We start from the raw sequence: 25,377 nt of genomic DNA, 5'->3' as shown, positions 1-25,377 counted from the left end.
TTCAAATGTGATGATCCTGTGTCTTTACAGCATTATCAAAAACGTTGATAACACGAAAAGATTTAGAAACTTTGGACCCACTTCACACTATCCAGGGCATTTGATCATTACCATGTCACCCACTGCAACCACTGTTATTTTTACAGCTTTCCTGCAATCAAAATATATTTTCCTTGCATGCACTCTTTTAGCCTCCCTCTCACTCCAGTTTCCTGCAAATTTATCCTTCTTCACCGCAACCGCCATTATCAGTTAGAAGCATCTCAGGGAAACCTTCCCCTGCTATTAGACCCTTCAGAGATGCAATACAATGCTCGGTCTCAACTCCCACTGTCAAGCACACTTCAAGCCACTGTGAAAACATGTCTACAACCACCATCACATAGATTTGCTGACCCTCTCCATGAATAGAACCAAGGATGTCTAGGGCAATTTTTTTCCATGGTCCAAAGGGGCGAGTTCTGACCACCATGGACTGTTCCCTCGTCTTATTAGACTTCTCACTTAAAGAGCATGGTAAGTAATCGTGCAAAAGCCTTTCAATCTGTAAATCCATCCCCGGCCACCAATAAGAGGAGCGTAATCTCTCCTTGGTTTTTGATATACCTAGATGAGAAACATGAGCTAGATCGATTAACTTCTCACAAAGCTTGCAGGAGGTACTAGGCGAGTACCTCGAAACAGAAGATTACTGCATGTGCTCAATTCATCTTTCACTCCCCAAAACACCTTACCCCCATTGGAGGCTTGCCAGTTTCAAGTTTGAATACTTTATTCGACAACACTGTCATAAAAGCGTTTGTCCCTAAGCTAAACACAATAAATACTACTCTAAAATTTTAAGAACAGAATAAAATACAAATTAAATACCATTCATATTATACAGTGTTGGCGAATAGTTCGGTTTAAATGAATTCATACGCTATATAAAAACCAAGTCACAGCACAGGGCCTTACGAAGTTGAATTACATTTCCCATAATTAATTTACAATTTTAAAGTGCGTGTGCGTATTATCCAGGCCCACCCCATAAATTTGGCTACAGCAATTGCAAGATTGGGGGCACAATTAGATCTTAGTATCCTTAGTGCCTCTAAGTAATTCCTTGTCCCCAAGTTCCTGCAAACCGGTTTTAGCCATCTGCTTCTTGGGGCAACATATAATGGGCAGACAAACAAAAAGTGGGGAATGTCCTCTACATGTGTTTTACAGTGAGAGCAAGTTTTTACATTACCGGGGGACCATTTAACAGTGAAGGCATTAAGGGGTAAAGAGCCAATTCTAAACTGAAAGTACAGTTTTCTATCTAGGGGTTTAGAGATCAAATCCCAGTACTGTTCACACTTAGGTATAATTTTAAAATCCAGAAACTGGGATGACAACATGGATGGTTGGTTGGAAATCAGAACAGTAGTAAATATCATATCCCAATACATTTTTTCAGTGATGCCTTGGATGGAAAGACATGTGGGTCTACTGCTGTCCACAAGTGGTCTAGGTGCAATTTTTGGAGCAAGATCCTAACTTCTTTAAGCCATGATATTTTATGGAAGCGATCAGAGTTAACAACATCCATAAGGGCAGCTGCGTAATGACTCAGTTCAGGAGTAGTTTTTATACGCCTCCAATGGAGGAGGGGACGCAGCCTAGCCATGTCCTCTATCTTTTTCCTCCCGAGGTCATATTGGAGCGGAATCGAGGGAGTTGCCTTTTAGTATGCCCACCATTCCTCACAAGGGACAAGACCTCACCAAACATTGAATTAGCATCAAACTCTTCTAGCCACTGCTCCTCTGAAATAACACTGTATCCCACCACACACACACATTCAGCTTCATCATCATACAGATCACAATCATCTTGTCCATCATGCTCACATGAAACCAATCTTGACAACGTGTCAGCAAAACCATTCTCCACTCACGGTATATGTCTCATACCAAAATTGAATTCTTGCAGGGCAATCACCCATTTAGTTATCCTTCCTGACACAGTCAATTAATTTCTTTATAAATATTTCACAGAGGGATTTGTGGTCAGTTCTCACTTCAAATTTCACACGCTAAAGAAACTTCTTCAACTTTCTTATCACCCAGAATACTGCAAGAGCTTCGCGTTCAATCACTGAATATCTAGATTCAGCATCTTTTACACTGGACGACACAAACATGGTTGTGTTCATGCCTGGACCCCCTCTCTGCTGTAGCACCACACCTAAACCCTTAAGACTAGCATCAGTTATGATTACAGATTTCTACTGTGGGTCAAAACCTCTTCAACTTGGGAGCTGCATTCAGCGTCTCCTTCAGAACCGTAAACTTCTTTTCACATGTCATTCCATGCTAACAACACTTCCTTCCACATCAAAAGTCTCTTATTCACACTCAACTCAGCAAAAGTTTCAACAAACTTGTTGTAATACTCAATCATCCCCAAGAATTTCATCAGCTCCTCCAGTGAGGAGCCAGAACTCATGCGTGAGATGGTGATCACCAAATCTGCTTTAGGCATTATTCCATCACCAGTAGTATGCCCTAAATATTTGAATGTGGTAGTAGCAAACTGGCATTTCAAGAAATTCGTATGATGAATACTGTGCTCCTCTATATCCTTTCCAAACACAAGAATATCATTTTGGTAGACACATACACCCTCCATCCCCTTTAAAACTTTCTCCGTGGCACGTTGAAAGACCATGGCTGCTGAAACTAAGCCAAACGGCTTTTGAATGTTTCTGAACGGGTCAAAAAGAGTGACAATAGCAGAGTAGTCTCAAATCCAATGGGGTATCTCAGCGCAGGTTCGGATCCTGCCGACAACGCCAGTGTAAGATCCATGGCCAATACGTCATCACAGATCACAGGAGGCACGTTGTGACCATACGTTTGGTTTATTCCATAAAAATAAAATACCATCCATCTTCCAACAGCATTCCTGAGCATCTGCTGATCTTCTATGAACCAAAACATTCCAGTCTCTGTAGTGATAAAGATGCCATTCCAGTGACTACATTCCATTGCCACTGCGGGATGACCGCACTATCCACAGCCGCAGCAGAACTCTTGTGCAGTCTAATATTGTGTACCCAGGATGAAGATAGTGTCTCTTTCGAATTATAACTAATTAGTCTTCTCTGACAAATAAGGCAATGCCCTTTCTCTGAGCCCCTTTGAGTAATGTGTTAAAAAAAGAAACGATTTTATTGTGATTTGTTTAGTAGGTAATACACATATTATGCATTGAAATTTTGTTAGTTGTACAGATATGATCCTAACATTTGTATAACAGCAGATGTCTTTGTCTACAATGGCTCATATTAGAATATCTGGTAAGCGATTGTATCATATGCATAATTCAGCCCCAGCAATATTATCCTCATTAGCATTGAAAGGATCATACAGGTGAATACTCAAAGCAAAAGTAAAAAGTGGTAAAATGAACAAGAACTCCAATCCGACAAGCCTGTCTGATGTCCATGGAGGTAGGGGCGGCTCCTCCACAATGGCGGAGGAGCGTTGCCTCAAAGCCAGCAAATGAAAAATAAAATGATGTTCTAGCATCAATTCTTTTTCCATTTGCCGGCTCTGAGCCAGCATGTGGAGGGAAGGGAAGGCGGGGCACGGGAGTAGGACTGCTATGTGCACTCCCTAAGTGTGCATATGTGTTTGGCCGGCCATCTGAGGTCGACCAAAACACACATGCGCACTTCGGTTGGCTGCATTGAACAGCCGGCTGGAGAAACCCCCACACATTCCCTGACCTGAGCAGAGCGTCTCTTCAGCCTGTTCAGGCCAATACCCACGCTGATGTCCTAGCAGGAGAGCAGCTCGGGGATTGGATGAGAGTCTGTCCCAGGGGCTGCTTGGACCAGGAAGAGAAGAAGAAGCGCAATGCAGGAGGCGGCTGACGGCTTCAGGTAATTTCTTTTATTTTTATATATTCTAGCACACCCCCTCCCACTCGCCCCCGCACACATTCTCCTGCATTCCCTCTACCCGTCCCATCACCCTTTGTTTGTGGCGGCTGCCACTGAAAGGAGGGTAGCAGTGAGAAAGCATGTACAGTGTAATTAGGTTTATTCTGACTCTCTGTCCCCCGATCCCCCCCCTTATTATACCTATGCCTTTTTGTACACCTGTGTGAGGAAGGTTATCATAGGTTCCATCCCTGCTGTTCAGTGGGGCCTAGTGTCTTCCTTTACATATGGCTGGATGGCAAGTGTTAATTCATCCCATTGTGCAGAAGTGGGGTTCTTCCAGAGTCCCCTATCCAGTGACGTAGCTTGGGGTGGGGTGGGGTGCGGACCGCCCCAGGCGGCACGTGTTTTGGGGGCAGCAGCCAGCCCCTCCTCCCCCAAGAATCAGCAGCACCCATCAACCCCACTCGCTCTTACCTGCGGCTGTATCAATGGTCAGGCCCTTCCCCCACTCCCTCCGGTCTTCAATCAGGTCAGCTGCTGTGGGCGGCAAACACAGGGGCCGCCACTGGCGACCTACGGCCTAACTACGCCACTGCCGCTATCCTCCTCTCTGCGCAGTGCCCCAGCCTCCGTCTCCGCCCCAGCCTCCGTCTCCACCCACTGAAGGATGACCTCACACTGTGGGGTACATTGAGTTAATAGCTGTATAACCATTTTGTTGTGAGATAACAATGGCCCTTGGAGTTCATCTCTTGGTTTTATTGATTTTGTCTTCTGTCCCTTAAACCATTTAATCAGGTCTATGTGGCCCTATAACAAGACAGCTATTCCTTTTTAAGTTTATGCCATTGTTGCATCTAATTTGGAATCTAGCTGCTTTCACAGTATGAATTTATGCTATTTTTTAAACGTCTCAGTAACTAGTTATGGCTTCAGCAAAGACCTTTTGATTTTACTAAAATTATATGTATATTATTTATTTTTTGTTTGAATCTGTTTTATTGTTTTTAAACAACAACAAACAAAGCAGTCAAGTTTTACACAATTCATTACAAATTATTGGCTGGAATTAGGATACCTACCTGACATGAGTTTGTTATTACATTGCTATCTACACGCATCTGTACGTATAATAATGTGCCCCCAGTGTTGAAACTCGTGATGTTCAGTTTTCATTGCATGGCACACATTCTGTCTCTAAAATAAGAGTGCATGAATCGGAGGTCAAGATGCCGATTGGGGAGGCGGGTATTAATGTAGGGGACAACTAAAGCATAACAGGGATCATAACTCCATGTAACATAGCACCCCATCCTAACTCCTGTGCCGGTAAGTTGGTAAATTCCTAGTTCTTGAGAATTAAGTGCCTTTGATGTGTGTACAGTGTCTATCAACCAGATGTTTTGAGCATGGATATGATAAGTTGTGGCATTGAGGGCGTGCCGCCCTCTTTCTTTTTTAAGGTATAATTGACGTGGTCACGGCTGTATTTTCAAGCTGTTCCTCTGTTGCTTGCAGTTATTGCAATATCACGTCCCAGGGTGCTGCGAATGGTGTTTTGTGCAGACCCAGGGCATCCTCCATATTTGGAGCAACACTTACCGCTTTAGCCCATATCAGCAATAAGCGCTTCCAAGCCGAAGTTTCAGGGGAGTCAGGGGACCGCCAACGCTTAGTAATCAATCATTTTGCTACAACTAAGCCCAAAGCGATAAAGCACGAAGTCACTTTCTGTTTCTTGGCCCTGTGGTATATATGCAGAATGTAAGTGTCCCAACACATGGGTATGGCACGTTCTGTGCGGTGGTTCAAGGTGGCGACATCTGAATCCCAGTATTCCCCTAGGTGTGGGCAGTTCCACAGCATGTGCAGTAAGTATGCATTGATGGTATGACATCGTGGGCAGCCAATGTGCATGCAAATGAAGTGCCTATTGATGTTCGCTGGGGTTTGATATGCCTTCTGCGTTATATAATTATATAATATGGTGTCAAGCGGAAGCTCATGTTGCGTGGTACACCATTTGGCCCTTCCAACACATTGGTCGACTCGGAATCCTTGAAGGGACGCTGCATGTCTACTTCCTAACTTGTACGTAGGGTGACTAGAGTTGCCGCTGTGTGCTGTCTAAGGGATGCGGAGAACCATCTAATTAGGTTGCGGCCTTGCCCCATGAGATGTAAATATTGCACAGTGAGGTGCATTGGGGGCTCTGTTGTCATGTCACCCTATTGCTTGTTCAGTGACGCTATGATCGTATGGTGTATTAGGAAATGCCCTGGTTGCAGCCCATTACTTTCCACCAGCGAGGCAAACAGTGTCAAAGCGCCGTCATGAGTGTCATCTCCAACATCATGGATTCTGCTGTCTCTCACGTATTGTAGATCATACGCCGTGATAGCCGTGGAGGGTCTGGGGGTGCCCTGAAGTGGCAGTGCAGGGTGTATTATTTTGTGCTTCATGTGATGTAGTATAGACACTTGCGGATGCACCGACATGCTATATTTAGTAGTAATGGTGCCAGCACTTTTTGCCTGCTACCTGGGTGGAATAGGGAGAGGAGGCTTGGCGGGACCAGGATAGGGAAAAAGTTGCTGTGTCTGATAAGGAGCGTTCTAAAAACCACCTTGCTATCCATTGCAGCTGTGCAGCAAGGTAATATTGCTCTATGTTGGGTAGAGCGATCCCTCCCTGACTTGTCAGCAGGTAGAGTTTCCAGAGGGCAACCCTACTGCAGGAGGTTCCCCAGATAAACCCTTTCTTCACTCCCTCCAGAGTTTAGAAAAAAGGACGGAGGTATGTATAGGGGCAGGTTGGCAAAGAAATACGCAAACCAAGATATAACCACCATTTTAATTAGAGCTACCCGACCCATGACTGCTATAGTGAGTGCTCCTCAGAACGACATTTGAGAGCGAATTGATGTCAATGCTTCACCCAAGTTGCCATCAAACAGTACATTCTATTGATGATAGACTCTGACCCCAAGGTATAGAAAGGTGTCTGTTTGCCATTCTATATGTGTATCATCGAGCGTGTATTCTGGGTTGGGACAGGTTTTGTCAAATGGGTAAAGGCATGATTTGGCTTAGTTTGTTTTCAGTCCAGATAGGGCGACAAAGTTTCCCTGGGTGCACACCAATGACCAAGGAATGGAGTGCGTCTTTAAGGTATATGAGGAGGTTGTCCTCATTTTATTTATTTATTTAGTTATTTAGTGTTTTTTAGAGCGTGAACCAGACCTGTGAGGGAATCAGAGCGCTTTACAGTAGTATCGGGTGGGATAACACCACATAGGAGGAGGAGAGAAGAAGGGATAGGGAACAAATAGAAAGATACAATGCATGGCAAGACAAACAATCATAATATCCGACTAACTTTTGGGAAAGGAACAAAAAAATACAATAAGCTAGAAAAGCAGTCACAGCAACCTGGATGATTGTTCGGAAGAGCCTTGTCGGTAACATAAGGAGAGGGGCCAATGGATAATGCAGTAACGATAGGTAAAGTCAGGTTACGGAGGTGAATGTAACGTGAGCATTAGGAGAGGAATTTGCCAATTAGGAAAGTTTTGGTCTCCTTTTTGAAGTGAGCTAGAGACAGTATTCTTCTGATGGAGGGTGGGAGTGAGTTCCGTATTGTTCGTGCGGCCCCAGAGAAAGCCCGAATGTACATTCTTTTTTTCTTGAAGCGTACAGGTTGGAGCAAAATGGCTCTGGTGGACCGGGAGTTTCTGGTGCCTCCGGATAAAACCAGTTTCTGTGCGAGAAACGCAGAGGACTTGGAGTAGAGAGCCTTCTGGGTGATGCAAGCCAGCTTAAATTGGATTCTGGTCTCAAGAGGAAGCCAGTTCAGAGCTTTAAGGTGGGGCGAGATATGGTCGGACTTCTTAGAGCCAGTTAGAAGTCTGGCGGCCGCGTTGAGGCAGGCTTTCAAGGGTGCCAAGGAGGTCTTCGGTAGGCCTGAGAGGGTGGAGCAACCATATTCTAGCCTAGAGATGACTAGAGCCTGAATTGCCGATTTTAGATCTGGGGGGTCGAGGAAAGGTTTCAGGTTTCCTAGGTAGTTCAAATGAAATCTGGTAGTTTTGGCCATCGTGTTGATATGGCCCCGCATGTTCAGGTTGCCATTTTAGGTAATTCCTAGGGATTTAGCAGAGTCCACAATGGTAGGAGAGCAGTGTAGCGCTGTGATAGCCTTGATCCAAACTTGAATGTCTGTATTGGCATCAGGTGGTGAGATTAAGAGGAATTCTGTTTTTTGGCATTGAGTTTAAGCTGGTTTGATGTGAGCCAGTGAAACGTCAGCTTCAGGGCCTCATTCAGGGAGCGGATGGCCTCTGGAGAAGAGATTTTGATGTAGAGCTGTGTGTCTTCGGCATAAATGTGGTAGGAGATATTGGCAGTACGCAGCACCTCTGCGAGCGGTTAGAGGTAAAGATTGAAGAGGGTAAGGGACAAGGTTGATCCTTGGGGGACTCCAACTGTGATCGGAGAGGGAGCGGATACGTTGCCGTTGATCAGGACTCTCTGTGAGCGGTTCTGGAGGAAGGACCTAAACCATGCCAGAACGGCACCATCCAGGCCCATCCTAAGTTTGAGGCGATTCAGGAGAATTTCGAGGTTAACAGTGTCAAAAGCCAAGGATAGGTCAAGGTGGATCAAGAGACAGGTTTTGCCTTGGTCAACGGCTTGAAGGGCATCATCCACAATGTGGAGGAGTGTGGTTTCCATGCTGTGCCCAGGTCTGAAACCAGATTGCAAGTTGTCTAGAAGGTGGAAGTTGGTGATGTGTTGGCTCAGCTGTTGTTGTACACATTTTTCCAGCACTTTAGCAAGGAGAGGGATTTTTGAGATAGGTCTGTAGTTGTCAGGAGAAGCAGGATCTAGTATAGGTTTTTTAAAATGGGGACAACCTGGCTGGCTTTGAGAGAGTCGGAAATCGATACCTGTAGGAGGGAGGAGAATTGAGAACTGAGATTGCGTGCACACCGTCGCCCAACGGGATCCCCCATCCTGCCCCCTGAGCCCGGATGGCGGCCATTAATGGCTCCATGGCCAGCGAGAACAGTAATGGGGACAGCGGACATCCCTGTCTGGTGCCTCGCCGCACTCCGATAGGAGCTGAGATGTATGGGCCTGTCTGCACCCTCATTGTTGGTGCGTGATAAAAGAGTCGTACCATTCTGAGGAAAGTGTCCCCTAGCTCATAGCGTGTCACAGTAAACAGGAAGCCCCATTCCAGGGTATCGAAGGCCTTTTCTAGATCTAAAATCATGCAGCCCAAGCGGGTCCATCATATCTAGCCACCCTGAAGAAGCGCCACAAGTTCAATGAGGTACTGCGGGAAGGCACTAAACCATTCTGGTCCTTGTGAACCAAGGACTGGACATTAGGCGCTAGCCTGTCCATTAGGAGCTTTTGAAATATTTTATAATCTGGATTAAATAGGGCCAGGGGGCGGTACAAACCCATTTCCACTGGGCCTCTACCGGGCTTGGGAAGCGGGCAGTTACAACCTGCCTGATCTCATCAATTGGGGCATCTAATGCTGGGCGTTGATCCGGTGTTATGGCAGGCAGGTGTATGGAATTCAGAAAAACGCTTATTTGTTCCTGATCATGTGGGATAGTAGTTTCATATAAAGCAGTGTAATGGTTCATCATCTCTGTGTGTAACTCTCGTTGTGAGAAATATGTGTATTATACATATCGGGAGTTTCAACAAGTCCTCCATTGATCTGTTATTGTGTTATTATTCAAGTTTTTCTGCCATCACTACAGCATAAAACATCTGCTTCATATTTTAGTTTGGTTTATTATTATCACCAAACATATCATTTAGAGGCTGTGGTAGTCCAACCAATAAATAATTTCACATTGTCATTTCATGGTAGTATTTAATAATATGTGTTTGATTACTTCTGGCCACAGTTAGTAGATGCCACCCTGATGGTCAATTAATTTTCATAAAACATCAGCTTAAAAAACAAGGAGTAAAAAAGTTGAAAAAACAATAAGTGCACTTTTGTCCTCCTTCTGTACTTGCATTCTGTGCTTATACTTGTTTTGTTTTAGCAAACAGCTGTGAAGTGGGACAAATGCATTTTGTGTGCATGGTTTTCTAGATTGTGGCTGTTGTAATGGAGCCAGTGATTTTTTCCAATGTTGGACTATATAAAGCTTGGTCACTTTCTGCCTTCCCTCAGAAAGGTTATTAAAGTTTGCTTCTTCATTTCTCTTCCAGCATGCCAGAGTGTGGATACCTGACCCGGAAGAAGTCTGGAAATCGGCAGAGCTGCGCAAGGATTACAAGCCAGGAGATGCCACTCTTCAGCTCAGTCTGGAAGAAGGCTCGGTAAGGCGTCACACTTTCAGTATTTTGATTGACTCTGCTTGGTTGAAAGTGGAAGATGATGGAGCGGAAATTGGTTGGATTTCGATTATACAAATTGATCAGATCTCCAAGGCTTGTGCGACTAGGGAGTTGAGTGATATGTTCACAATTAATGGAAGTACAAATTTACCCGAGACCTTACAAGTGCAAGTGTTGTTAGTTGTTTTTGACCCCATCCTTTTAAAATCACTTCCTGTTTTTAAACCTGTCTATAACGTTTCGAGTTTAAAACCTTCTGACAGCTCATATTCCCATGTTTCATAACAGTATAACTTCCTAGAATGGTTTACCAGTCAATCGAACTGGTACCTTCGAGACTGTCCCTCCTCCGGTTAGTATATTGATTTTAGAGGAGACCAATTTGGAATTCGTCCCAAGCCATCATATCTTGTTATTTACTTAAAACTTTGAGCATCTCAGTCATAAGTCTACAGTTAACACAAAGAGTATTGGCCATTTTACGATTCATAATAATATATGCTTATTCTGTACCAGCTCTAGAACTCAACTGAAAAATATTCATGTCTTTTGAAAATATTTTATAAATGTCTGTGCCGCTATCTTGGGGAGGATGGGGGAGCAGGTGAGTTGCAGCAGACCAGACGTCCATAGAAGAAAAATACTTCAACCCTGGATGGGTTTAAGAGGCACCAATGCATTTTATTGGTATACTATACACAGAATGTACTTCAAACAAGCTCTTTACCAGTATCTATAGTCTTTACTAGTATCTATAGTAAGGAGGACTGAAAATCATAAGCAGCACCTTACGGGTGCCTGGGTGTCCTTGCTTTTTTAATGCCTTTAACTGGAGACGTGCCTCTTCTCAAAGTTGCCAGGAAGCATCTTGTGCTGCAAAGTGTAAAAAGTCATATAATAACACGCCATACTAAATTCCCCATGAGATGAATTGGACACATACTTACACAATACAGGTAAAGCGTAATTGTAGCAAGACTACTGAAGAAAACATAGCATTGAAGGACCTGTCAGATTTAAATCCAGGGGCTACACACGCATCAGTATAGAGGAGGCAAAAACCAAAGCTAAATCAAGACCCAGAGAAGAACTCCTATTCAAGAGAAAAGAGACAAAAAAGCTAACCAAGATTGAGCCACATTTCAGACGTATTACAATGTATAATGGACAGGAAGGAGCTGTACAATGTACAATCAGAAGTACTGGTACTTAGTAAGGAATTACCCCATAGTAGGCAAGGTAGCGCCCAGGAGACCGGGAGTAACATTCAGGAGAGTCAGAGCAACGAGGGAAGAACTAGTTGAGAGTAGACCTGAAAGTAGCAAAGCATGAAAAACAATTTGGCTAAATCAAAATATTGGCTTTAGAAAATGTTGTAAATGCGAGTACATAAAAGGATCCTCCAGCACTTATGAGCTATTAAAAAAAAAAAGGGACAGAACATACCCAGTTGCTCGGCACTTCGAAGAAGTACATGGAAGTACAATGGTAAGTCTAACCTATTTTGTGGTGGATGCAATTGCTGCAATTGTCAGGAGGAGATAGGGAGAAACAATTTAAGCAACTTGAGCGCAGATACATAATAGAGATGAATGCAAAGAGTCCAGGTGGGCTCGATATGGAGGAAGATTTGCACACGCAACTGTAACAATTTATACTGTAAAATTTTCCATCATTTGGAGGTTTTCTTCAATTCCTTAATATGCAAACTGTGAATCATGACTACTACAAGTAACTAAAGGTTTTAGTTTATTACATATTGGTTTCACATTTTGCACTGTATATATTCTGAATGAGCCAGACTGACATAACATTAACATAGTGTACAAACTAGAAAGGTAGCACCAGCAGTGCCTGCCCGATTGAGCTTAATTACACAATAGGTGTCAATGATATGTTTGATAAATATGTTGAATTGGGTAAGCCCACTATGCTGTGTGGGTTGGCGCTAATCACTCAGTACCTATTTTCATAATAACATGCATACCAGTTATAACAATGTTAAGTGAGACAATGTTATAACTGGTATTTTTACACTTAACAATATGAATTTTACAGCCACTGTGGGGTATTTAAGTATTGTGTACGTATGTATCCAATTCAACTCATGGGGTATTTAGCATGGCGAGTTATTCTATGAGGTTTTTTTCGGAGAATTGACTTATTGTGTTTGGTATACATATGAGATGCAGTTTATGTTATAGTGAAATATTGCGAGCTATTAGGTAGTCTGTCTACACTTGTGTTAGATCATGCAACACGCAGCAATGGCATAGTTCACACATATGATAAATTGGGCAAGTCTACCATGGATATATGAGTCAGCAGTAATAATGTCACGCTTAATCTTACAATAACATGGCAGTGACTAGCAATTATGAATCATATAGTCGTAGTGGTGTGATTTTATTAATTGAAAATTAAGTGTCCTATTTTACTCATGATTAATTTAAGATGTATTGTACTAAGTAGTTTACATTTTAATGTATAGTATATTATGTGCATACAATTTGAAATTCATGCCATGATGTATTAATATAAGTAAGTATGTGGTCTGTCTTCGCATATGTTGACACATCACAAGGCAACCTGTATAAATAGGGTAACAAAATGGCGCTCATTATCTGTGGACAAGGTTGTAGGGCAGCCGAAACTCGCCAGGGTAGCACACCCATAAATGTATTCTAAACAGCTTTCCAATAAGTGTCGATTTCCTCATGTTTACGGGGTGGTTTAAAGAGAAATCACGGATATTGTTGAGTCCGTGTACGACAACGCGCCCTTTGATTTGGTGCACGGCGTCGGCCAGCAAAACTGAAAACGTTATAAATATGTGTGTGTGTTTGTATCTTACCTCTGAAGCTGCATTGTAGATTCAATGTAATGCTCGCATTGTAATGACATGAGTTGTAACTGCATGAGTGGTAGTGACATAAAACACTCTTAATGCTGGACACTGAGATACTTGATTCAGCACTGACTGCATTGATCTTTTTCTATGCACAGCATTGAAAGGGTATCTGATTTAGACAGTAGGTTTGCAATACTCTGTTCTCTTCATTTACAGACAGTGCAGCGAGACAGTGCAGCGTTCACAATCAGTTATTGATAAAAATATTATCTGTTGTGAGTAACTTGGAGGATCAGTGTTCTATCGTTACTTACTTGTGTTATTTTGTTTCACAATTTGATTTAGTGGGCTTTTCATCATTTTGCACTTTTTTTTACTGTATCTATTTTTTATCTATTAGATGTATTCTTAGAACGTTATCTGATTACCAGTCTATCTTTGTCGCAGCTGTTGTAATTATATTGTATAGAACCTTGACTTAATGTTCGTGTCCACTCCTTTTAGCTAAGTCTTGGCTGATTAACCAAGGTCCATGAAGAGCCAAAGTGCCTGGCAAGCCAACTTTCCTTCAATGAGCAAGTTTCCAGTGTCCTGGTTAGTGGGAGGAATGAATGAATGACAGACTTTTAGAGCACGGACTTAGCCCAAGGGCATCAAGGCGGTAGCACTGATCAGCATGCAAGCAAGACCGATTCCTACTCAAACCTGACTCTCAGGGAACAACCATGTCTTCAGGGCTTTACGAAAGATTGAGTGTACTTGTTGCCCCAAGAGAAAGTCCGGGAGGGAGTTTCAAACATTCGCAGCTGCAAATGAAAATGCTCTCCCGCCCCATCTCATCTTTTTGACCCTAGGAACAACAAGGAGGTTCTTTTTTGCTGACCTCAGGTTCCTAGAGGGCACATACTGGTGAAAGATGGTCTTCATGCCCGAAGGGCCCAGGCCATAGTATGCATTATGAGTAAGGCAGAGGGTTTTAAACACAATTCTACGATCCACCGGGAGCCAGTGCAAAGACCCAAAGGAAGAAGAGACCGAATGATGTTTCGGAAGGTCCATCACCAGTCTAGCAGCGGTGTTTTGCACCAACTGCAGGCGGCGCAACTGGCCTTTGTTGATGCCTAAATAGAGGGCTTTACAATAGTCCAATCTGGACAGTATTAATGCAACCACCACTCTTTTACGTGCTTCAAGTGAGAAGAACTGAGAAATGTTCCTTATGATCCGGATAAGCCCAAAGCAGGTGGCAACTGTCCTAGAAACGTGCAGGTTCATGCATAGGGAGTCATCCACTAACAATCCCAGATTTTTTCCATGGGAAACGGAGTTGGATAGGCGCCCAGGGAGTCAGGCCACCACTCCCTAGACCAGATGTCAGGCCTGTCTCCAAAAATCAAGGCTTCCGTCTTCTCGCCGTTCAATTTAAGATAGTTTTCTACCATCCACGACGAGACTGCTAGCATGCAGTTCGTAAAGTTCTGCGCGGAGTCCAAAGCGTTTTGCACGATTTGCACCATAATTTGGGTGTCATGCGCATAAGACAGAACTTCCAACCCAAATGATTTAACCACCCTTACCAGCGGGCCACATAGATATTAAATAAAGTGGGGCTCAGGGAGGAGCCCTGAGGCACACCGCAGACAAGGTGGATAGACTCCGAGAAGAAGCTTCCCAGTTTGAATATTTGGGAGCGCTCTTCCAGGAAGGAAGCCAGGGACACTTGCAATATCTCCTTAGTGGTGGTAGAGTATACCCTTAACCCCCCAGATCAGCAGACAAAGCATGCCAAGAAGAATGTGATCCGTATGAGGAAAATGGTGGGTTTAGGCACAGCGACCCCATACTTTTGCTTAGCTTTGCTGTGATGCACCTTGGTCAAGGCAGCTCTGACAGAAGCCTACAAAGCCAGGGGTAGGAAGGATGAGGGAAGCAGGTTGCTTTGCAACACAAATGGAGTTATTTGAGGGCTGAGCGATAAACTGAGGCTGAAAAGTAATATAACTTGGTTCAATTATTTTTACAAGAGGTCAGTCAGAACATCAGAAGCTTAAGACCCTTCGAGGCAGACATGGGATACTTACTCTCTGCTGTAGCGCTGGGATGATCTAACACCTCACCACTTCCCATGAAGAGGCGGCTCAAAGTGTTTGGGAAACGGGGCAATGTGAGCATTTTTGTGATGTACTGTATCACGGTTGTAAGAGATGGAAGGTTGTATGTTCTTGATTATCAGTGGTTCATCAGGTTTCTTTCTCTGCACATTTCACCAGTATATGGTAAGTGCTAACTGGTGGATTATTTGTTACCTAAGTACCCCCACACTCCCAGGGCATCCTTCTGGGCTGATTGCCGTTCGGAATAGTTACAGCTAAACTCTGGAACAGCCTTCCACTGGATCTGAGGTTCATTGAGTCGGGGCCTTTGTTCAGATGCAAACTCAAAACTTGGCTGTTTACCACCTTATAAGCAGCTTTCCTCTTCTAGCATGTAATCTGTAGCGCCGGGACACCCCCTCTGGGGGTAGCTGTGCACTTTATACGCTTCTTAAATAATAATAATAATAATTGCTCCCCCCCCCTCCTTCAGGCCCTGATTCCTGTTCTTCCAGTGCTGCTTTCTTCTTCCAATTGAAAACTGATGTTTTCTAGTTGCCTTTATTAGCTTTTCTTATTTATCATTTTAATGATCCTTACTTTCATCGGATTGAAACAGGATGATGCGATGTACGATAGCACTCATTATTGTAGATATGCAGACACTGCCCAATATAAAGGTACCATAGCCAGGCTCACCGCACTTATGTTTTAAGGTACATTACTCTGATGGATCTCAACCCTGTCAAGTAAACACTTTTCTTGAATAGGTAACAAGCACTACGTATGGCACCTCTATTCTGTGCTAACGTGTTTGTAGGCTACCCATGTCTGCAGCAGTGCCTTGCCCCAGCCATCTGTTTGTGCTCAATAGCTTGTAAAACAAAGCTGAATACTATTATTCTAATTTATGTTTTGTTTTTCTGGCCCTTTTTGATGAGCTGTCATGCCTAATTCATTAGTTTTGCTGATACCATATTGAGCTGCCGCAAAAAATGACTCGTTTTGCATCATATCAAGTCAAGTAATCTGGCCACCGTGTAAATCTTTCTTTCCACTTTTTGGTCTATGTGTCCCACCATAGTTTTTAGATGTATGCATCTTTTTTTATACGATTGACAGTAAACTTCAGCGTTTTTTTTTTGCTTGGGGTTGTATTCAATTACAAAAAAATATTCGACGTTCATAAATCGAAAAACGTGGCACAAATCTTAGCCCAAACATACTTTAGAGATCTTTTTAAGACTCTGGCATCGGTTAGCAAAAGGAGTCACAATTTAGTGGTAAATAAGGAGTCACAATTTAGTGGTAAATATTTAAAGTGCACAATTTGGTCGCAAGCAAGTTATCAGTGAGAACTCTAAGTGTGTAAGAGTACTGAGAAAGACTGGTGCTGATATATGCTAATATATTAAGGGTGGGGAGATACCAATCTGAGTAGGAATTTCCAATTATAGAAGATATGAAAAAGAATGCCGTTTCTATTCAATATCCAACTAACTTTGGATTCTAGTAAATTTAGTGACAATTCATAATAAAACATTATGGTAAGTATCACAATTTAAAATTATCATGGGTGGGTCGGGGTGTAGTCTGAGAAAATAAATAACAGTAGGCAAGTTCTTAAAAACGACACCTAGTCGAAGTATAGTATTACAGTTTGAGGCAACGGTGAGTAAAAATCATGGCTGAAATGATTACAACATCTGATTCGTCCACAAAGTGTATGATATGATGAGTATGGGCAGGAGGATAACTTTGACGATTATCTCATATAGCGAGAGGGGAAGTCTGTTGGGAGAAAGGGATAATAGATAGAGTGTTCATGTTATCCTGTGATAAATTCAAGGGGATTAGATGATGGTCAGCAATTGGTTTGCGAGCATCAGCTCTATATTGGCGATAAACAAATTGAACAAGACTGGGGCCGGGACACATTCTTCTTTTAGTCCTACATTTTTCCCTACAGGCTCCCACTGGAACCCAACTTAACATGAATCTAATTGTTTTATAGAGTGACATTTTTTCATTGAGGATCTATGTAGCTTTTGGATAAAACTGAGCAAGTGGGGCCTCTCTTATAAAATCCCCAATGCAATAAATAAATAAGCCAAGAGTTAAATAGGTGTTTACTATTACCAACCTCTGTGTAGTAGTGCTTGGGATATGCAGTTTGATTACCAAGTTTGATAACCTCCTGCAGGCCTGCTCATTTGGGTCGATTTTACTGCAGGATTATGACTGGAACACTTGCAAGTTTAGAAATTATTGGTGAGCGTGGGCAGGTTGGAAGCACATCACTAGCCTTTTTTTTAACACAAGTGTTAAGTTTAATTAAGCACAGGTTATAACTGAATTTATTTTTTTCATGTTGCTAGCTATAGCTCCTAATGAAATCTTTCGTTTTAGCACTGAATTTACATTTTTTCAAGGGTTACATTTTTTTTCAAGGATTAAGGTGTGCCTCAACAGAGCAGAGATCATCACATTTAGTGCAGTGGAGAGGTCATACAGTTTGTCAATTTGTTCTATCTACTTGGTCTGGTGAAAGTGACCTTTGTCGTAGGGCTACTATAGAACAGGATTCTTGATTCTAGAAGATCTTTGTCAGTTATTCTAGTAGGTGCTCAAATCATTGTACCTCTATATCAGATAGAAATTGAACTTTTTCATCGGGCATCCTAGGCCAATTCACTCTTTGCGCCTTGATACCTCCGGGCAAAGTTGCGCAATACAAAGCCTAAATTCATTCATTCATTCATTCATTCATTCTTTGTGGTTCAGAGATGTTATTAATGTTCATAGTGAGCTCTCTGAGGGTTTGACCTCAGTTGAATGGCTTTGATTGTTAACTCTTGATCTTGAATTATTTTTATGTATGTTTGGTGTAGCGTTATTCAGACCCTTTTAAGACTGGCTCTTTGTGGGCCATGGTTTTATAGAGTTTGAAATATCAATGTAGGAACGATAGGGTGTGACAGAAATTTCACATCTTGTTCTGGCAGTTTTATGTATTGCTTCTTTTCCTTGCTTGTGTTATTACTGCATAGCGTTCTTTAACCACTTCCCTGCTGGGCCTTCCTCCCCCGCCCTCCCTATTTCCCACAATGCTGACCCCTTTTTTAGCTATTTGGGGTACTTTGTGCTTAGGGCTCCAATAACTTTTTTACATGATAGGGTATTTACCCCAAATTTGAATCCCTTTTTTCCAATATACTAGAAATTCAAGACATACCCAGGATGTGCGGATTGCCCTGGAGAGGACTGAAAAAATAAGCAAAATATAGCAAGATTTTGATTAAAAAAAAAATAGGGAAAAAGTGCTCCAGATAAGTGTCTGTTTATTTCCTAAAAATGGAATCCATGAACGGTTTACTGTACTGAAGTCACATGTAGAGCTGACTCAGAAAACCTAATTTTGTACCACAGTTATGCTATTTTGCTAAAAGGTAGCCTATTTTCTCTATTTGTTGTGCTCACAACCTATTTCCAGTTAGTGGTGGAAACCAGTGTGAAACCCATGGGTGATCCAGAAAAGCTATAGATTTCTGAAAAGTAGACACAATTACGAATTCAGCAAGGGGTCATAAGGGTAGATCCCACAAGGTTTTCCCAAAGCAAATAACTGTTGAAATAAAAGAAATATTGAAAACGGTTATGAAAAAATGGGTATTTGTGACATTTTAATCTGTAACGTTTTGTCACGATGGCTGATTTACAAAAGCAATATATAATTACATCTGCTAGACCCTTCTGGTTGAGGGATATATAGGGTTTATAGGCTCTCCAAAAACCCAAGGTACTCAGAGCCAACCGCTAAGTTGAACCGTACAATGGTTGTGCATTGAGTACCCAGTATACACCAATTCATATAGCGAAATAGGTTTCCTACGTACCCATTTTTCACTCTGCCTATGTATTTCTGAAATGGACACAAGATATGGAGTTTAGGAGCAGTAGTTATTTGTACATCTCTGAATTTCTGGGTACTGGCATATGATTTTTCGAAATGTCATTTTTTTAATACTCTGGCTTACATATAAAAGTCACAAATGCAGCAAAATCCAATTGGTAATTACAAATGTTCTACTATTCTATGCTTCCATAAGACTATTGATAAAAATAGTACCTCACTTGTGTGGTTACGCTTATTGCCCGCGACGGGGAACAGGCCAAAATGCAACAGAGACTCAGAGCATTTTTCCACTGGAAACAGAGCCTTTTTTCCAATGTGGGAGCGCTAGATTTTGGACTCTAGCTCACACAGCATCTATGGAAACCTAGCCAACCTGTAAATGTTTTAAAACTAAACACCTAGGAGTATCCAGGGTGGTCTGACTTGCGTGGCTCTCACCACCTTTTTTTTTCCCAGATTCACATGCAAACCTCAAACTTTGATTAAAAAAAGCGGAAAGCAATACACTTCCATCCACCTAGTATTCCCCCAAGTCGCCAGATAAAAATGGTACCTCACTTCTGTGGGTAGGCCTAGTGCCAGAAAATGGCCCAAAATGCTATCTAGGCGCATCACATTTTTCTACCGAAAACGGTCTCTTTTTTTCTAATATGGATAGCTCTAGATTTTGGACCCTAGCTCATCCAGCAACTTGGGATACCTAGCCAATCTCTACCTTTTTGAAAGCTAGACACTTAGGGATATCAAGGGTGGGCTGACTTGTGTGACTCTCACTACGTTTTGTACCCAGAATTCCATGCAAACCTGACACCTTTTAAAAAAACATTATTTGTAATCAGCTGGCTGTACAGTATCAAATCTCAAACTTTGACTAAAAATACACATTTTCCCCACATGTCTTTGATGGAAAGTTTTAGAATCTGCGGGAGCCACAAACCTGGCATTCTCCTGAATCCTCCGATAAACATGGTACATCACTTCTGTGGGTTGGCCTACTGCTCACAACAGGAAACAGCCCAATACGCAACATGGTCGCATCACATTTTTCCACCAAAAACGGACCCTTTTTTCCAATAAGTGTAGCTCTAGATTTTGGACCCTAGCTTAGTCGGCACCTAGAAAAACCTAGCAAACCTGCACCTTTTTGAAAACCAGACACCTAAAGGGTAGCTAGGGTGGGCTGATTTGCATGGCTCTCGCCACATTTTGTTATCCAGAATTGCTTGCAATCCTCAAACATTGCCTAAAAAACTAATTTTCCTAAAATTTCTGTGATGGAAAGTTCTGGAATCTGTGGGGAGCCACAAACCTCCATCCACACGGCATTCCTCCAACTTTCCCTGATAAAAATGGTACCTTACTTGTGTGGGTAGGCCTAGTGCCCTCGGCAGGGAAAGACCCAAAACGTATTGTGGAGTCATCAAAATTATCTATCACAAAAAGACCTATTTTTGCAAGAGGGGCACCAGCGTTTTTGGTCCTGGGCTCGGCGGCCATCAAGGGAAGCTTACCAAACCCAGACATTTCTAAAAACTCTACACACAGGGAAGTAAAGAGCTGTGTGGCTTGCATGGATCCCCGAAAATCCTATTACCCAGAATCCCCTGCAAACCACAAATTTAGCTAAAAAGTAATTTTTTTTTCTCCCATTTCTGTGTGGAAAAACTTGTGGGATCCATTCTTTTCCCTTCTATGGATAGGGTTAGTGCCAGTGTCAGGAAACAACCCAAAATACAACATGGATGCATCACATTTAGCCCCTGAAAATGGACCCTTTTTTCCAATGTGGTTAGCCTTAGAGTTTGGACTGTAGCTCAGCCAACACCTAGGAAAACCTTGCCAACCTGTACATTTTTTTAAACTAGAAAACGAGGGCTATTTCAATCTGGGCTGACGTGCATGGCTCTCACCATGAATGTGCACGAATAATCCCTTGCAAACCTCAAACTTTGGCTAAAGAACACATTTTCCTCACATTTCTGTGATGGAAAGTTCTGGAATCTGCAGGGAGACACAAACTTCCATCCGACATTCCCCCAAGTCTCGCATTAAGAATGGTATCTCACTTGTGTGGGTAGGCCTAGTGGTAGCGACAGGAAATGGCCCAAAACCCAACATGGATGCACCCCATTTTTCCACCAAAAATTTACCTTTTTTCCCAATGAAGTTATCTCTAGATTTTGGACCCTATCTCATCCAGCACCTATAGAAACCTAGGTAACCTATATATTTTTTTAAACAATACCCTTATAGGTATCCACAGCAGGCTGACTTGCATGGCTCTCCCCACATTGTTTTTACCCAGATTCCCTTGCAAACCTCAAAGCTTGACTAAAAATCACATTTCTCAATCAATCAATCAATCAGGACATTTGTAAAGTGCACTACTTACCCGTGAGGGTCTCATGGCGCTGGGGAGGGGGGGGGGTGCTGCTACTGCTCAAATAGCCAGGTCTTGAGGAGTCTTCTCAAGGATAGCAGGTCCTGGGTCTACCGTGGAGTGGTGTGGCTCACTGGTTAGAGGCGGCAGACCTAGAAGCAGAAGTCGGCCCGGGACCAGGGTTCGATTCCCGACGCGGCAGGGTCGTGGACCAGGGTCAGCGGACTCGATAATTCTCGCCTCGGTGCCTACTCTAACCAGGGGTCCCACTCGACAACTCTGGGCATTAGCTTGCCTAATCTCCACAACGGCCCCATCAACGCCGGGGATGCCTGGCTCCACCTTGGGGATTCCCAGCAGGGACCATCCCACAGGGAAAGCCAGGATGGGTTCCCCAGCGGTATACAGCGCCAGGACGCCGGCTGGCAACAGTGCGCTTTACAAGTATACACATTACATTACATTACATTACCGTAGGAGGATGGGGAGGGGTGTTCCAGGTCTTGGCGGCGAGGTGGGAGAACGATCTGCCGCCGGAGGTCGCTCTTCGAATGCGGTGGACTGTGGCGAGAGCTAGGTCGGCAGAGCTGAGCTGGCGGTTGGGGGTGTAGAATCTGAGTCGTCTGTTGAGGTATGCTGGTCCGTTGTTGTGGAGTGCCTTGTGTGTGTGGGTGAGGAGCTTGAAGGTGATCCTCTTGTTGATGGGGAGCCAGTGCAGGTCTCTCAGGTGGGGTGTGATGTGGCTGCGGTGAGGGACGTCGAGGATCAGGCGAGCAGAGGCGTTTTGAATGCCCTGGAGTCGTTTCAGGAGTTTGGCCAAGGCTCCAGCCTGCTGCTGACGAGGGCCTGGGTGACCGTTCTTCTTGTTTCGATGGGGATCCACCTGTAGATCTTGCGGAGCATGCTGAGGGTGTTGAAGCAGGAGGACGAGATGGCGTTGACCTGCTTTGTCATGCAGAGAGTAGAGTCAAGGATGAACCCTAGGTTGCATGCGTGATCGGTGGGTGTTGGAGCTGTTCCCAGTGCGGTCGGCCACCAGGAGTCATCCCAGGCCGAGGGGGTGGAGCCGAGGATGAGGACTTCCTTCTTGTCCGAAATTAGCTTCAGTCGGCTGTTCTTCATCCACTCAGCGATGGCTTTCATTCCTTCGTGAAGGTTGGTTTTGGCAATGAGGGGGTCGTTGGTGAGGGAGAGGATCAGCTGGGTGTCGTCGGCGTAGGAGATGATGTTGAGGCTGTGGAGTCGTGCGACATGGGTGAGCCTGTGCCATGTAGATGTTGAACAATGTTGGGCTGAGGGATGAGCCCTGGGGTACGCCGCAGATGATATCGGTGGCTTCGGAGTGGAAGGGGGTAGGCAGACACTCTGGTTCTGCTGGAGAGGATGGAGGTGGTCCAGTCCAGTCCAGGGCCTTGTCTTGGATCCCAGCGTCGTGGAGGCGTGTGTGTAGGGTGCGGTGGCAGACAGTGTCGAAGGCGGCTGACAGCTCCAGGAGGATGAGGGCCGCGGTTTCTCCGTTGTCCAGCAGGGCGCTGATGTCATCAGTGGCGGTGATGAGGGCAGTTTCGGTGCTGTGTTTGCTGCGGAACCCGGACTGGGATGAGTCCAGGATGATGTTCTCCTCAAGGTAGCGGATCAGTTGTCTGTTGACGGTCTTCTCGATGACCTTTGCCGGAAACAGGACAGGGAGATGGGCCGGAAGTTCTTGAGGTCCTTGGGGTCAGTCTTGGGTTTCTTGAGTAAGGCATTGATCTCGGCGTGCTTCCAGCTCTCTGGGAAGGTTGCTGTCTCGAAGGAGATGTTGATGGCTTTCCAGAGATGGGGTGCGATGGTGGTGCTGGCTTTGTTGAAGATGTGATGTGGGCATGGGAGATCCGGAGTGGATGGTTTTCATGATTTTGATGGTGTTGTCGTTGTTTGTTGGTCCAGGCGAGCAGAGGGGTGCGGGTGGTGACCGTGGAGTGGTAGGTCTCGGTGGTAGTCGGGCGGTCGTGAAGTTGAAGCTGTCGTAGATGTCCGCGATCTTGCGATGGAAGAAGGTGGCTAGGGAGTCGCACAGGTCTTGCGACTGTGGGATGTCGTTGGTTTTGGAGCTGGGGTTGGAGAGTTCCTTCACGATGTTGAAGAGCTCTGTGCTGTTGTTTGCGTTGTTGTCTAGGCGGTCTTTCAAGGATGTCCTTTTGGCGGATCTGATGAGGTGGTGGTGTCTGTGGGTGGCGTAGCTGTCCAGTGTCTGTTCACGGTTTCATTTCTTCTCTAGCTTTCGGTAGGTTTGCTTGGAGGCATGGAGGTCTACAGTGAACCAGCTGGCTTTCTTGCTGGTGTGTCTGTTGGTGGGTTTCTTGAATGGGGCAAGGGTGTTGGCGCAGTCGTCGATCCATTGTCTGAGATTCCGGGCGGCGTTGTCGGGGTCGGTCGCGTGGGCGGGTGGGCTCTGGGCGAGGGTGGTGGTTTGCTGATCTCTGGTGACTGCTCCAGCAGCAGCGGGGTATCTGTTGGGTGCGGTGGTGCGTGGGAGGTTTCCGGAAGGGGTAGTGGATGCAGCGATGGTCGGTCCAGTGGAGTTCAGTGGTGTGGTTGAAGGAGACCTGGGAGCTTGCCTAGAAGATGGGGTCAAGCGTGTGACCGACGGAGTGGGTGGGTGTTGTGACGAATTGTCTGAGTCCGAGCTTGGAGAGGTTGTCGATCAGTGTGGTGGATCTGGAAGTGCAGGTATTCGGCTGTGCTGAAGGTGACGTCAGTGTTCGTTTGAGACTCTGAGAGTGGTCCTGTGGACAATGGTGATTCCTCCTCCTACTCGATTGGTACGGTCCCTGCGGGTGATCTTGTAGCCATCCGGGACGGCTATGGCGATGTTGGCTGCCGAGGAGGGGTTCAGCCAGGTCTCCCGTCAGGAAGGCAACATCTTGGGAGGCTGAGTCGAGTAGGTCCCAGAGTTCAACTGCGTGTTTGCGGGCAGAGCGGGTGTTGAAAAGGATGCATTTGAAGTGGTTGGGTTCTTTCCCGGTGGGTGGAGTTGCTGATGGGATGCTGGTGAAGCTGCAGTTCCGGCGGGTGAAGGGTCCTTGCATGCGTTTCGGGGCGGCCAGGAAGTAGGTGTGTGATCATCTGATGTTGAGTGCGCAGAGGGTGCTGGCTTCGTAGCGGTGTTGGGTGTCGTGGTGTTCCCGAGGGCCAGGGGTTCTGGCGCTGGACGCAGTCTAGGCGCGGACGGGTGCAGACAAGCTTGCCTTAGGCGTGCCTTCGGCACACCAGCGGCGTGCCAGCTGAGCGCGTCCGATGGAACAGTGGACAGTTCTGGAATCTGTGGGGTCACAAACTTCGATCCACCCAACATTCCCCCCAAGTCTCCTGATGAAAATGGTACCTCACTTGTATGGTGCCTAGTGCACTTGAGAGGGAAGGACCCAAAACCTAATGTGGAGACATCAAAAGTATCTATCATAAAATGACCTGTTTTTGCTAGGGAAGTACCTGCATTTTTGGTCCCGGGCTTGGTGGCCATCTATGGAAAACTACCAAACTCAGACAATTCTGAAAACTAGACAGCCGGGGGAGTCCAGGGAGGTGTGGCTTGCATAGATCCCCGATGCTTTCTTTTACAGAATACCCTGCAAACCCAAAATTTAGCTAAACAATCACATTTTCCTCATATTTGTGTGTGAAAAAATTGTGGGACCACCAGGCCGTCACAAATTTCCTACCACCCAGTGTTCCCGCGGGTTACCCAATAAAAATGCTACCTCACTTGTGTGGGTGCACCAAGTGCCTGTGACTGGGATTGGCCCAAACATATTGTTGAGACATCAAAATTAATTATCACAAAACAACCTGTTTTTGCAAG

General features: G+C 44.6%; 1 protein-coding gene across 3 annotated transcripts in view; it reads left to right on the top strand.

Annotated features, from left to right (window-relative positions):
- MYO5A (myosin VA) overlaps window positions 1–25,377 on the top strand; it is a 665,088-nt gene that overhangs the window by 250,982 nt on the left and 388,729 nt on the right. For all 3 annotated transcript variants that reach the window (XM_078684842.1, XM_078684845.1, XM_078684843.1), the window contains exon 2: window positions 10,165–10,275. In XM_078684842.1, coding sequence (XP_078540968.1) covers window positions 10,165–10,275 — 111 coding nt within the window. The remainder of the gene's footprint in view (window positions 1–10,164; window positions 10,276–25,377) is intronic.

This window comes from Lissotriton helveticus, chromosome 3_2 (assembly GCF_964261635.1).
Source record: "Lissotriton helveticus chromosome 3_2, aLisHel1.1, whole genome shotgun sequence".
NCBI classification, from domain to species: Eukaryota; Metazoa; Chordata; class Amphibia; order Caudata; family Salamandridae; genus Lissotriton; species Lissotriton helveticus.
The sequence above is the reverse complement of the archived record's forward strand: the minus strand, read 5'-3'. Positions and strand labels throughout refer to the sequence as shown.